The sequence below is a fragment of the Pezoporus flaviventris genome, unplaced genomic scaffold (assembly GCF_033815535.1).
Source record: "Pezoporus flaviventris isolate CSIRO_AGI_PZ_B2104156 unplaced genomic scaffold, CSIRO_AGI_Pfla_v1 ptg000002l, whole genome shotgun sequence".
Taxonomy (NCBI): domain Eukaryota; kingdom Metazoa; phylum Chordata; class Aves; order Psittaciformes; family Psittacidae; genus Pezoporus; species Pezoporus flaviventris.
In genome coordinates this window covers 34,922,041-34,936,036 of record NW_026892550.1, presented here as the reverse complement: position 1 = coordinate 34,936,036, position 13,996 = coordinate 34,922,041, and the positions used below count along the sequence as shown (strand labels likewise).

The window sequence follows — 13,996 nt, the reverse complement described above, 5'->3', positions numbered from 1 at the left end:
AGAGTGGTCCTTACTTTACTAGGACTGTGAATTTTCCAGCAAAAGGGAAGTATTATGTAGCTAACACAGTTAAAACTAAACAGAAGAAGTTTTATGGCTCAGAGAAGTAGATCTCAAGTTAATTATGAAAGCTTGGAAAACAAGGTACTGTTTAGTTTTGATCTTGTTCAGCCATCTAGTTAACTAACATGGTAATCAGATGCTTTTGAATAGCATGAGAACCACAAAGAGAATTTATGGATGTTCATAAAGAACTGCAACCTAGTACTAGGAGGAAAGGCAAGGGGGAAAGCACGGTTATGCTTATTTATAATGTTAAAAGTGTATGTTGATCAGAAGGAGTGGTCAGCTTCTCAGTAAGAAATTAGAAGGCTGAGAAAGTCTCTGAAGACAACTGTACTGCTAATTAAAGGATCACAAAAAATAGTAAAAGCATTTTATACAGCTAACAGACTATTTCATGAGAAAGTAAATCACTGTATTTGTGTCTTTCAGCTGCAAATGTAGGTTGCTTTTCTAGAAAGGAGTGGTTTAACAACAAGTTATGAACAAAGGCAAACCATGTTAAGTGGGAAGCATTTCATGCTAAAGTTACTCAGTTCAAAAGTCAATAATACAACATTCAATAATATAATTGAATATGTTTATGAACAACACAGTGGCCAGTAGTCAATGGTCCCTTTCTCAAGGCAATTTCAGATGTTTACTTTCACACTCATTTATGCATATTGAGTTACTATTTACAATGACTTAGCAACCTACAACCCCCATAAGTTCATGTATTGATATACAACCTTTATGAAAAACAGTATCTTTTGAAAGTTTATAAGTTCTTTTGTGCCATATGCAAAATTCAAAATTTTATTGGTTTTACCATTATTATTGTCAGTAAAAATAAAAATCTCATCATAGACATCTGCTCAATTAGGGTTTTTCAGAATGGACTAATCCAACAGCCAGAGAGGTTGAATCCGGGCTCACTGCACCCAGTAGAAGCTACTACATCTCCTTTCTTCTAATGCAGCTACCTGACCTGTTTAACGTTGTACTCAGATAGGGCACAGAAACATTTGTCTGCTTCAAGTGGCAGCAGCACCTTCTGCTCAGTTGTTACCTTCCTCCTCCTCCATTGAAAAGGGAATATTTCAAATGTAAGCTTCCCAGAGACCAGATCCAGCCTCCAAATTGTGCCATGAGCATGGTAAATAAATGATGCAGAAAAACATAGTTGGAAAGAAGGATCTTGAGAGGCTGGAGAGATAGAGGGACAGAGAGGAACCTTTTGAAATTCAACAAAGGCAAGTGTAGGGTCCTACACCTGGAGAGGAACAACCCCAGGCACCAGTACAGGCTAAGGACTGACCTGCTGGAAAGTAGCTCTGCAGGGAAGGACCTGGGGGTCCTGGTGAACAATAAAAGTTGTCCAAGAACTAACAGTGTACCCTTCTGGCCAAGAAGTCAAATGGTATCCTGGGCTGTTTTAGGTAGAATATTGCCAGCAAGTCAAGGGAGGCAATGCCCCCTCTCTACTTAGCCCTGGTGAGGCCTCATTTGAAGGGCTGTGTCCGTTCTGGCCTCCCCAGTACAAGAGAGACATGGAGCAAGTCCAGCCTTTTTGGCCTTATGGGTCAAAATGTACACCTTTGTTTTTCCTAAAAGTCCAAGAACATGACTAGGTAAAACCCAAAATATAAGAGCAACAAAGAGACTGTCTGCAAGTTTCTTTGGGGCTTTATATAAACCACCACAATATCTAGAATCCGGACTTTTTCTTTTTTTTTTCCCCCTCAAAACATATCAGAAAGAAAGCCACCCAAACTGCAACTGTTTACTAATGTGAAAGCTTAAAGAATAGTCTTAAGATGCTGGATTTATTTACTGATACAACAGGAAAAAAAGAACTAGCAGCAGTGCTAACTTTGACATGCCTTCCACCTCTAGTGCAGACTTGGAGAGTTCACTCTTGGCACCTGTACGGTATTTTGTGCATCACAGTCCATATTCTTCTTGTCATACTAGAAAAACTTAACACAGCATCAACTTCTGCATACAGGTTCTAACTTGTAAGTCCCAAAGTATTCAAGATACTACTACTAGTAACTTGCACTTTGTCAGAGCAGAAGGTTTTGAAAGGTTGAGAGTTGTTTGGGGTGAGACATGTAATAGGAGAGTAAAAGATGGGGAACAAACAGTTTGGAAGATGGAAGCAAAGCACAATGAGATGTATGTCTCGGCTTTCTTCTGAAGAGGTAAGTGTCAGACCTCTGTGCTATCCAAGTGTAGAGATGAGTACCTGGCTTAGATAGGTTTCCTCACCTACCCCTGAGATACCGATCAAAACCATGACACCAGAAGCTCAGGACGTACTTCTATATAAAAATATACAATCTAAACACTTACTATGGATGAATGTGTCCTCACTTGAGAGCTGCAAAGAGACACCCCAAGATTTTCCTGTGGTTGTTTTCTGAAGGCTTTTAAACTGATTCAAAATTATGCCAGCTGCTCACTGTTGCATACAGTTTAATAGACAAGATTTGGTGGGAAATTGGGGGTTGGCAGGCTTTGATGACTTACATAAAGAAAGCTAAGATGATTCAGCAATAGTAGAGGGTGCCACTACACTGTGGAGCCTCCCATGCTGGCTACATCACCTTGCTAAGCAAAGGTACGCAGTACCAGCTTCCTTCACCAGAGAAAGTAGGCCAATGGGTCAACCATGATAATTCTTTCCCATAAGTGATACGCTTTCCTTTTCCAAGAGAATTTTTTCTATCTCTCATTACTTTAAGATAAAACCAGACTTGCTCTCCCTCTTTCTAGCATCTATGCATAACTTCAAAATAGTTAGAAACTGCCCACAGTTACAATATTCCCATGCTAATATTACGATAGTACCACAGTAGCCACAAACATAGAATGGCTGCTGTTTTATTTGGGGGGGGAGGAACATGTTTAACTTCCATGCTCACTACTTTGAAAAAATAATCTGAAGTTATGCTCCTCCTGTAAAGATTTTCAAATGTTTATTTACTAACATTAATCTCCAAATATCAATTCAGTACTATTCTGTTCAGATTACATGTGCTTTGTTTGGGTTTTATTTTAAGTTTAAAGTTATTGAAATTTGTATCATTATATCAATACCATAAGAGCCTTTTGTTTTTTTGTGTTTTTTTGTTTTTTTTGGGGGGGGGGAGGGGGCTGCTGGTGTTTCTTTTTTTTTTTTCTTGAAAGACTAAAATGTAAAGATTTGGAAGCAATTTAAAAACATTCCACCTTAAAACACACTTTATATTTAAAGACATTCCTAAAATTTTCATCAAGGCACTCTATAGGCCTTTAGTACCTCTCAGTCTTTTAACTCTAATATTGTCTTCCTCTATTTCCATATCAATTTCAAACTTCTGAACACTGCCAAATGTATTTCAAATTATAGCTCTTGTTCTTTTCTTCTTTTTATCATATTGCTTTTCTTCAACCTCTATCAACACAATCATCTCTACTTTTTTCCCCACTGTGTCTTAATGCAAAGCAATCCATGCTTAAGCACTTCAGTATGCTTCAAAGCTCTCTTCAAATTCCTCCTCAATGTCCACTTTTACCTATACGAAACAATCCTACTGCAGTTTGAGAAGCAGAATATGATCATGTATGACTTAATTAATAAATATGCAGCACTCGTCATCTTATATTACAGAAGAAATTTAAAAATGTTGCAGAATTTCATTTCCATGTCTTCCAGGTGCCTGTCCTGGGTTCAGCAGTAGCAGTCATTTTTCTCCTTCTTGGTAGCTGGTGCAGTGCAGTGTTTTGACTTTCAGCCTGGGAACAGAGCTGATAACAAGGATGTTTTGGTTTGGCCAAGGACTTTGTGAGGCTCATGCTCTGCTAGGGAGGAGGGGAAGCCGGGAGGAAGCAGGGACAGGACACCTGACCCAAACTGACCAAAGAGGTATTCCATACCACAGCACGTCATGCCCAGGATGTAACTGGGAGTTAGCCGGAAGGGCTGGGAGACTGCAGGGTTGGAGGAGGTATGAGTCGGAGCTTGGTCGGGCTTGGGGGGCCGAGTTATCGGTCAGCGGGTGGTGAGGTGTTGTATTCTGTTCCCTTGTTATTTCCTTTATCATTATTGTTATTGGTGGTAGCAGTAGTGATTTGTGTTATACCTTAGTTACTAAACCGTTCTTATCTCAACCTGTGGGAGTTGCATTCTTTTCGATTCTCCTCTCTGTCCCTCCGGGAGTAGGGGGAGGGCAGGAAGGGGGAGAGTGAGCGAACGAATTACCTGACTGGGTTTAAACCACGACAGTGCCAAAAAAAAGTGCTTCCCCAGAAAACTGAAAAGCAGGACAGAAGTCATAATGAGCTACATTTTTTAAAACACACACTTAGGGTACGAATGGCAAGATACTGACAAGCAAGGAATGCTCACTGGAACTCCAAATACTATATTTTACTTGAACTTTATTTTTAGTAGCACCTGCCTGCAAAGCTTATATGTCAAATGTACAGCAAATTCACCTTTTGATGAAATTTAGTTTTATACAAGAACTGCAGCAAATCCACTGCTTCCTCACACCACATTAAAAAGATAGATTTTTATTTTAAATCGATACTAAACTTATTGTGATATCTATTTGCTGTACAAAGTTATATTGGTGTCATTACTTGGGAAAAAAACTTTCAATATGTGAACCAAATAATTATTCAGAAACTGTGAAAGTGTCCACTATCAGGGATATTATAAATGTAAAGAGAAGAGTAATCCTTACAATCAGTAGTAGTTGGTGATATTTTAGCAACAGTTATTTGGAACAATGTTATTCCAGATGGTTGTAATATAAGTTTTGGGAGGACTACTGAAGTCCTACGTGACAACTAGTAAGAAGGAGATAAAAATATTAGGGAAAGGGGGAGAAGAGAGAAGATTTAGCCTTCTTGATACTAGTGTATTGTAGAATTAGTTGGCATTGACAAGCTAACAGAATACTTAAGCCATTTTTTGTGTCAGTGCCCTTGCTTCACAAGGCCTTAGAGCATATGTGTACAAAAATTCACACTTCTGATAGTCAATCCCTATTTGATATTTATCTTTGACTCTCACAATTTTGATGCTCTCAGTCTGATCTCTCTGCAGCTGAGAAAATGACAAGACTGATTTCACATTACTTCCACACTGGAGCTGAAAACTCTGTAATTCCCCGCCTCTCCCCCGCGAGCAAAAGACTTGTGACAACACATCAATGTGGACTTGCTGGCCTGTGTCAGGAATCAATCATGTGGTAAGATATCAGCAGCAATTATGCATTTTAGTTGCATGAATTCGCTGAAAATTCTCAAAGAGTTTAGGCAGTAGAATATTAACTGAAAAAAAATTTTATATAAGAGCAATATTACACCTTTGCTTTTTTTACATTCAGATTTTCAATGGCCATCAGGTGATTATGTGCTTTATGGTTTTACAAAACCATACACAGCATCTATAACCTGAAGTAGAACAGCCAAAAAATGTGGTTTTGTTTTAGTTTTGTCTCATTTTCTACTTAACTCTCCATATAGAACTATTAGGAGGAAAAAACCCAAACATATTCTCATCTGTTTATATAGGAAGAATTGCCAGTTCAGAACTACTGTTTCAAGAAAGCAAATGTCCATTCTTCCATCTTGAATTTTAGTGCAATGGTAATCAATTCAAACAGGTTAGAAATTGCATTTACAAAATTGTTTAAGGCGCTTATCTAAAACAAATGCATATTCATGATATAAAATGAATACATTTTTAGATATTAATCAATCCATCAATCTTTGTCCACAAGGAACCTAAGCACTAAGCTGAATCAAATTTATTTTTGCTATATCTCTAGTACTGTTTTGTCATTACCAAATGCTTATTTTTTCAGAGTAATTAGAAACTGCAAAATACTCCTTTTCCCCCTAAAGTGAGCTATTACATTCACAAACTGTAGCAAAAGCTTTTCATAAATTTATATTGTTGTTTTCATATAGTATTTTTTCAAGAATTAGTATAAATTAATCATTTAAAATATATTCAACACTTTTTTTTAAGCATTTACATCTCTTATTTAGTATCTTACTTCTAAAATAGTTTATTTATGAAACTGACATACAAGTGTCAAAATAACATGAAGATTTAAATTCTTACACATTAAATTGAGTATTCCATCTGCCTTAGGGGAGCAGTAATACTTTTTACCCTGTGAGAATGTATATAAAAGTATAACTAGGTCTTATTAATCCTGGATTTTCATGCCTCTGACTAGTATGATATTAAGCCTGTAAGAAACACAAAGTTCTCTGCTCTTCCCAGAGACATTTTAATGTTAAAGATTAAATAAGCAAGAAAGACTGAATTTATTTACATCACTATCTGTGATTAAAAGCCTAATGTATTGAATAATAACATATGTTCAAATTACAGCTCTGGAACTCACTGCTCCTAATATAAACATACTAAATAAGGTAGTCTAATGTTACTACATAAAGGAGAATATCTCTTATAATACTGGAACAATTAACTTCAATTTTAGATTTAATGTTATTACATTTTTCTTTAATAAACCTTATTGATTAACTACTAAGGAGCATTAAATAGGAAATATAGTGATATATTTTGCCAGATGCTAAAATTTTCTTCCATATTTGACATTGATCAAGAAGACAAATTATTTACTTTGATAGTGACTTTTTGGTTGTCAAGTGAGTATTTTATCTGACACACACTTTTAAGAACAGGCAACATTAAACATGATGAAAGTTAAGAGCATCCTACTCTGAAGGAACCTGTAAAAATCCAATCTCAACAAAGAAATCCAATCTGGGGAACTAAAACTGGAATTGAAAATACATTTCTAAAGCAAATAGAGATTGACCTCTGACCACCATGTTTTCAAGAATCAAATGTTGTAAATCCAGGTTTTGTATGAAGAACATCAGCCAGCAGAAGTTTGCTACTTCCTACTTATAAGGCTAAATTTAAAAACAGCTTCCAAATTACTCACCAAACTGATTGTAGTTCAGGGGTCCTATGAGACTAGGCAGAATACTGACAATGTAAAAAAAAAAACAATCTAACTGGAGATACAAGCATAGTTCACAGTATGGCATTTACATTAAAGAAGAAAATAACATCTTGGGTTTATTTACAAGTATAGTCACCCAAGAAAGTTCAAAATATTAAGACTTGCTCTTTTTTATTTTAACCAACTTTCTAAAAATAGTCAATAAGAAACTGGACAACTCTTCTCTAATCTTAGAGGTAAATAAAAAGATTTAGAAGACTAACTTGCAAAAGATGCCAGCAGTGCTTTGACTACTGGCTGATGACCTATATCTTAATATAAATAAAAATCTTCCCTTTCATCTAGTCTCTAGTACCCTACTAATTCAGAGTCTGCCATTTTCCAAAAAGCACTGACACAAGAGGAAGCAATTCAAGCAGAGACTCTGTGTACATATTACTGATAGCATCCTAGACTCCTTATGAATTTCTTCTAAAACTCTGCTTAAAGTTCTCCTTTGCTGGCATGCTGTGGAACAAACAAAAAAACTTTGATAATAGGCCACAAAACCACTTAATTCATTAGTGCAGATCAAATACACACTCATTATTTATTTTCTAGTAGACAAACATTTCTTTTCACAATATTTTTTTTTTCTTTTTTGCTATCCTACCAGTGGAACTTTATCTTTTTTTGTTAGGTTTACTATAGACAAGAGAGCATTGGAAAATTTAGATTTTCCTCATGTTTGCTAGTGTACAAACACAGACGCTCCATCCACTCCAGCGAGTTTATTTCATAAAGGAATTCAGAACACAAAATGAAGTTATGGATGAACCATAAACCCACGCATTTATCTTCAATTTAGTGCAAATGGTATGTCTTGCTGTGCTACAGAATGCTTCTTTTTTCTGAAATAGGTATGTAGTCAGAATGAATAATCCCAAACTCCACTGTATAAAGTCCCACACAATGCAAAAATTACAGTGCCTGCCCTCTGAGAAGTTTTCTGTTGGAATGAAGGACTGGTGTTGGGGATATCATTACAACCTGCTCTGCAGGAACTGCACTGATACCTTTCTCCACATAGCAGTTTGACGTCACTGTCTTTCAAATACTAGCAGCTGAGACCGACCACTGACACATGCAAATTTATACATGAGGTTTTTCAAAATTAGTATGCACCCCTAAAGACATCAGTGAAACTTCTGCTTTTAAATGGAGCTGATAATTTTTTGAAAAATAAACCAAATAAATCACAAGCTTGAGTTATCCTGGGTTTTCCAGCCAGCAAATTTGCAATCAAAGCTCTTCGTATGTTACAGTTCTAGGCATGTAACATAATGCCAGTATTATGGAAATTGTGAACAGGTTGATATTTCTAGGATGTTATGACTTTTTGCTTTCTTACAATATATTCTAGTTTTCACACATAGCTTAATTTCAGCCAGACTTTCTATACACTTTCAGTTCTTGGACAGCTACAGTCAGCTATATAGCAAATACCTTTGAAACCTCCTCCCCAACCTCTACTGGCTTGCAAGTGAAGGTAATGTGGTATCAAGTTAAAAAAAAGGAAGATAACAAGTCTTCTAATACTTTAAAACAGAAAATTAATGAATAAATTTATTTTTGGTTAAATTTTTTACACCTTTATATATGAAAACTGCTGGACAGCAGCATTATCTCAGTTTACCATATTAAGGATACTGATCCTAAGAAGAAACAACAATTTCCAAGACCAATAGGAAGAAAAGGGGAAGGGGAATGGAATGTCCATTTCTGTTTCCCAATCATTACCACAAATTATACAGTTTCTAGTAAATCGGTATTTTCAGGAAACAAATATATTTCCCTACTGACAATTTTCCAAGGTACAGCCATTAACAAATCATAAGTGTTAAACACTAGAACATACAGAGATTGTGTGGGGCAGAAGATCGTTATTTGGAGCCACTATGGAAAGAATTATGTCTGCATTTATTGGTATCTTACTGTATAAAATTATCTAAAATAACAGGATTTCCAAATCTGCAACCCTCTTATTAGAGCTATCTTTATGGTACTTATGAAATGCATCAATATGAAACTATTCACTTCCATCATGGCTGATAAGAAGACGTAATGCTGTTCAGTGGGAGGTTCAAAGCATCTGCTGTGAAGAGCATAGGAGTTGATAAGCAGTGACAATTTATACTCCCATTGATTTTGTAGAAAGCAGAGGAGAAAGAAACAGCTCCACTCAATATGGCAGGAAGACAAAAATTGGAATATATGAATTACAATTAAACTTGCTGGGATGCTACAGTTAGAAAAGCTAGTCCAGATGACCTCGAACTATACTATGGATATTGAGTAAACACATACTGTATAGATCATGCTAAATTAAAGCAAAAAATCCCCAGAAACTAAAAAATGTAAGTATGAAGTCATACTAATAGCAGTCAATATTTTTCAAGTGCAAAGTGCAAACCTTGAAGAAATCCATGATTTCATAATCATCTCTATACGTCACTATAATTCAAAACGCTACATTCAAGCAACCCCCAAAATTCAAAAACTAAAATATTTTTTCATTTTCTTCCTTAGTTGTGAATAATTTTATTCAAACTCTAAATACATTTTAAAAGTTGGCATAATCTGAACATGATATGTTGACATGACCAGTTGTCAAGTATGGTCATAGCAACTAAGCAGCAGCCCCTTCCACACCAATAAGGAAAAATATACATAATTTGTGAGCTCTTAACATTCTCCTGTCACTGTCTGCGATGACAGCTGGGTACCACTAAAGGGAAAAAAGGCTGAACACACAGCATTGTAAATGGGAGGTGGAGTATAAGTAGTGTTAGCTGTTGTAATCACACTATCAATCATACCATTTTGAGAGCCTATTGGTCATTCAGATGCTTATCATATGAACAATGATGATACAGTTTATCAATAACATATTCTTTTAATACACAGAACTATTCACATTTTCTCTGCTTTTTTTTTTCTCTTTAAGAAAAAATTAAGGATTTTGAATTTCACACTTTTTTTTTCAGTACCATTCAGTAACAATAAAAGTATTTTGATTCAGTGGTCAAACAATTCAATTCACCCTCCTTAAGAGGGGAAAAAATACATTCAAACTTTAAAAACAAAAAGCATGTCTTCAATTCATAAACGTAAAGCACAATACATAATTTGAAACATACAAGATTATTGATTTTACCTTCAGAAACAAACAAAACCAAAATAAAACCCCACTGAACTGCCTTGTACTTTCCCTTATTTCTGCCACTTGCAAGTAATAAAATTCAATCAGAGAAACTGCTGAAATCACCAACCAGATACTAATCTATTAATTTCTAAATATAAGTATGCCCCACACAGAGAAGGGGCACATATATCCTCCTTCGGTCATATTATGACTAATGTGCATCTCTATCAAGTCAAGACCATAAACAATTCAAAGCTGCATTCTGTCTAAATGGGTCACTTATAATGAGAAAGCATGACATTTACATATAAAAAGCAGATTGATCAGGGAGCAGAAAAACGGAATATGGCATCAGTGCAGAAAAATATGCCTTTACAGGCAATTTATATCAAATGAATGTGAGTTCCTAAATCCTCCTTAAAAATAGAAGTGAATTAAAAATAAATGGAAAAATGAAAAGTATACATGATTTAATGTAGCCAATAATCACCAAGATTGCCTTTTGTGATTGCAGTAAACTAAAATAAAAAAAAACCAAACCCTTGCTTCCTTTCAGTACTGTAATGTGACTTGTATAAGGGAAAAGACTAAACCCTTTATATTTCTCAGAGATTCACAAATTAATAAAAAGTCTGCAACAATTTTAAATTGCACTTTTAAGTGTTAACACTTCCAATAATGTTAAACTATTTTCAAGTTAACCAGAAACAGTGGAACAGAAATGCTCTGAACATGCTGCTTACATCTGTCTAGAGCAATTTCAATTGCAACATGCAAAATGGATTTCAGCAAAAATGCAAATATATACCATGCAAATATTAGAACTATAGCAAGGCTGCTTCAACACACCACAAAACGTCAGTGGAAAAAAAGCTGAAGGAAATTTCAGTACTGCCTAAATATATTCAAAATATACCCCATGTCTTTGTTCAGTCTGGACTCTCATTCAAGGTGTAAATACTGGTTACATTGTTAGATATCAACTGCAACTGGCTCCAAATATTGTGTGAGTAGCTCTCTCATAGTTCACACTAGTCTCCCTTGACCCAGCTAGACAAGCGTGAAAACATGAAATAAATGAAGGTTAACAAAGACTGGTCTGGGAAGCAGGTTGCTTTAAATGCTTTCTGCGATTCTGTGAATATTATTAGCATAGATGTAAAATCCACTATTTAGATTGCTTAATACTAAATATCACATAACGATCACCATATTAATGCTAAGTGCTATTGCAGAGAGGCAAATGAATTAAATGGTATGAAAAAAAAGGAAAAGAATAAATAAAAAATCTTTCCCTATCTGCCACAAAGATATTCACAAACCTTACATCATGCTGCAAAAGCAAATAAGAAACTGCAAAATAATCATCTCCTTGCAAAGAGAAAACAATTTTAGCACAATACCTTTCTGTGTTTGTCCCTCTTCCATATTCTCTTCCATGGCTACCTTTCTTCACTAGAAACAGCTACAGAGAATTAATCAAAAGCTTCAGTCAGATGTAGGAAAGTGTGGATTTTTTTTCCCTGGGAAGCTCCAACAGCAGAGGCTTAGGCAAGTCCTCAGAGCTTAGCTAAGGCTCCCTCACTCTCCTTGTTTGCTTGGAGACAGGCTGTCAAGTGTAATTTCATTCAAATTATTCTTCCGTGAAGATTATCAATTTTTCTTCTCAAAGCTGCCCATTGTGTACCACTGTAAGCAGGTATTCAAATGAACAGCCCCTGAATTTTGGGGGAAATTTGGTCTGAGCCCTTATGGCAGCAACACCGATTCATAAGCTTCACTTAGCATATAAAATGGAGAAAAGAAATTGAGGTTTGCATTGAAATCTGTGTTTTAAATTGGAAGCTGGCTGGTCTGAAAACAGATGGAGGGGTGTCCTCCTAACGGGAAGCAGACCACCAACCCATAATTCCCCCTATTTGCCACTGAAGTGGGAAAGCCCAGATGCCTGTGGGTTCTTTATGCTGTATTACTTCACTCTCTCTCTCTCTCCCACCCACCCACACCTCCCCCCCCCCCCCCAGCTCCTCCTTCTGTATCAGCACATTTAAGAATAATATGACTCTTCATTTCCCTCCATCTCATATATCTGTATCATCTGGAACTAACAACAAATATACGCTATTACCTCATAATATTCTAGCAAACATCTTTATAACTACCATTTTGTATGCAACTGTGTTCATACACACATACAAGCACAATTTAATGCATACCACTAACCACTGCAAATTATATACACCCTACACATTATTTGTCAGTGTCACAGTAAACAGGAATTTAGGGGCAGTTCAGAGATTTAAAACAGTCCTTGCATCAATTTTTTTCCTGATTGCTAATATCCAAAATGAGCTGCATACTTCAAATCACTATTAAAAAACCTGGACCTTCTTAAAATGGTGCAGCACCCAATGTGGGTATGTATGTGAGGAAGCACATACAAACACACTGTTATGAATTTACTCAGGAAAAGCATAGGTTAAATACACTGTGAGGGCACCTACTAATTTGGGGAGCTCTGCAGTCTCATTTGGAATGCAAATTGGACGCTGCAGTCTAGTAATAAATTAGCATTTTTGTACCTAAGTCTACAGAGTAATGTAACATCATTTCAAGACTTTCATTATTTCACCAAGACTGCAATTAGAACACAAGTCCAATTTTTCTTTCCAGTTTTTACTTCTCATCTTCCGGGAAAAAAACTGACTAAAACTTACCCCCCAGAAAACCTACTAAGGTAGAAAATTCATATTTACATATAAATGATAAATAGCTCACCCATTACTTTATTCTATCTAAACAGATTGACTTAGTGTTATCTTCCAAGTCACACAAAAACAAAACAAAACAAAAACACAACAACAAAACACCCCAAAAGAAACACAAAGTTTTTTTGGTTGTTTGGTTAAGATTTTTTGCTTATTGGTTTGTTGTTTTTTTTTTTCCTGTACATAACTCTGTTCAAATTTCGTTCATAATAGAATATATGTTTTATAGATAAATTTAAATTTTTGTGTATATATAATTAAATAGCAGAATGCATATTTGTTTTGCTACCCTATGCATTTCCTTCTCCTTTTTTTCCTCTTTAGTTCACCTTCCTAGGGTTCTGTTTTCTAACTGAAGAACAATGATTAGTTGCCTTAGTCCTCAGATCATAGAACCATAGAATAGTTAGGGCTGAAAGGGACCTTAAGATTATCTAGTTTCAACCCCCCTACCATGGGCAGGGACACCTCACACTAGACCGTGTTACCCAAGGCTCTGTTCAATCTGGCCTTCAACACTGCCAGGATCCAACTGATCATTTCAAAATCAACACATTGTGACTGCCACTACAAATGGAAGTGCAGCAACATCACAGCATTAAAGTATCTTCCATCTTTCTAGGAATTATTCTTTCATTTAGATTTAAAAGAAAAAAAAAGGCGTATTTCCTCTAAATCTAAAGATCTCCTGTGTAAGTCTCCCCTGATATATTTTCTTTTCAAAGTATTTTCCTACATATATGTTAATATATCTTCATATTTTAAAAAGTGTTTGGCAAATATTTCACTTAGGGTGGCAATCACTTCTAAGCTTTGTTTCTTGATAATACCAAATAATTAAGCAACCTCTTTAACAGTGATGTTTGCAACAGAGGAATCTGCACATTGCTTATGAAACCAAATGACCTTTTTCCTTCAAACAATCATACAAGCTTTGTTTTGAATATAAAAAGTATTTTTAAAAATTGCTGTAAAAGGATAACTGGCATAGGATACAA

General features: G+C 35.7%; 1 protein-coding gene across 1 annotated transcript in view; it reads right to left on the bottom strand.

Moving 5' to 3' along the window:
* GPM6A (glycoprotein M6A) overlaps positions 1–12,207 on the bottom strand; it is a 117,213-nt gene extending 105,006 nt beyond the window's left edge. Inside the window, exon 1 of the mRNA XM_061474802.1 lies at positions 11,634–12,207. Coding sequence (XP_061330786.1) covers positions 11,634–11,670 — 37 coding nt within the window. The 5' untranslated portion in view covers positions 11,671–12,207. The remainder of the gene's footprint in view (positions 1–11,633) is intronic.
* Between the last annotated feature and the right edge of the window lie 1,789 nt (positions 12,208–13,996).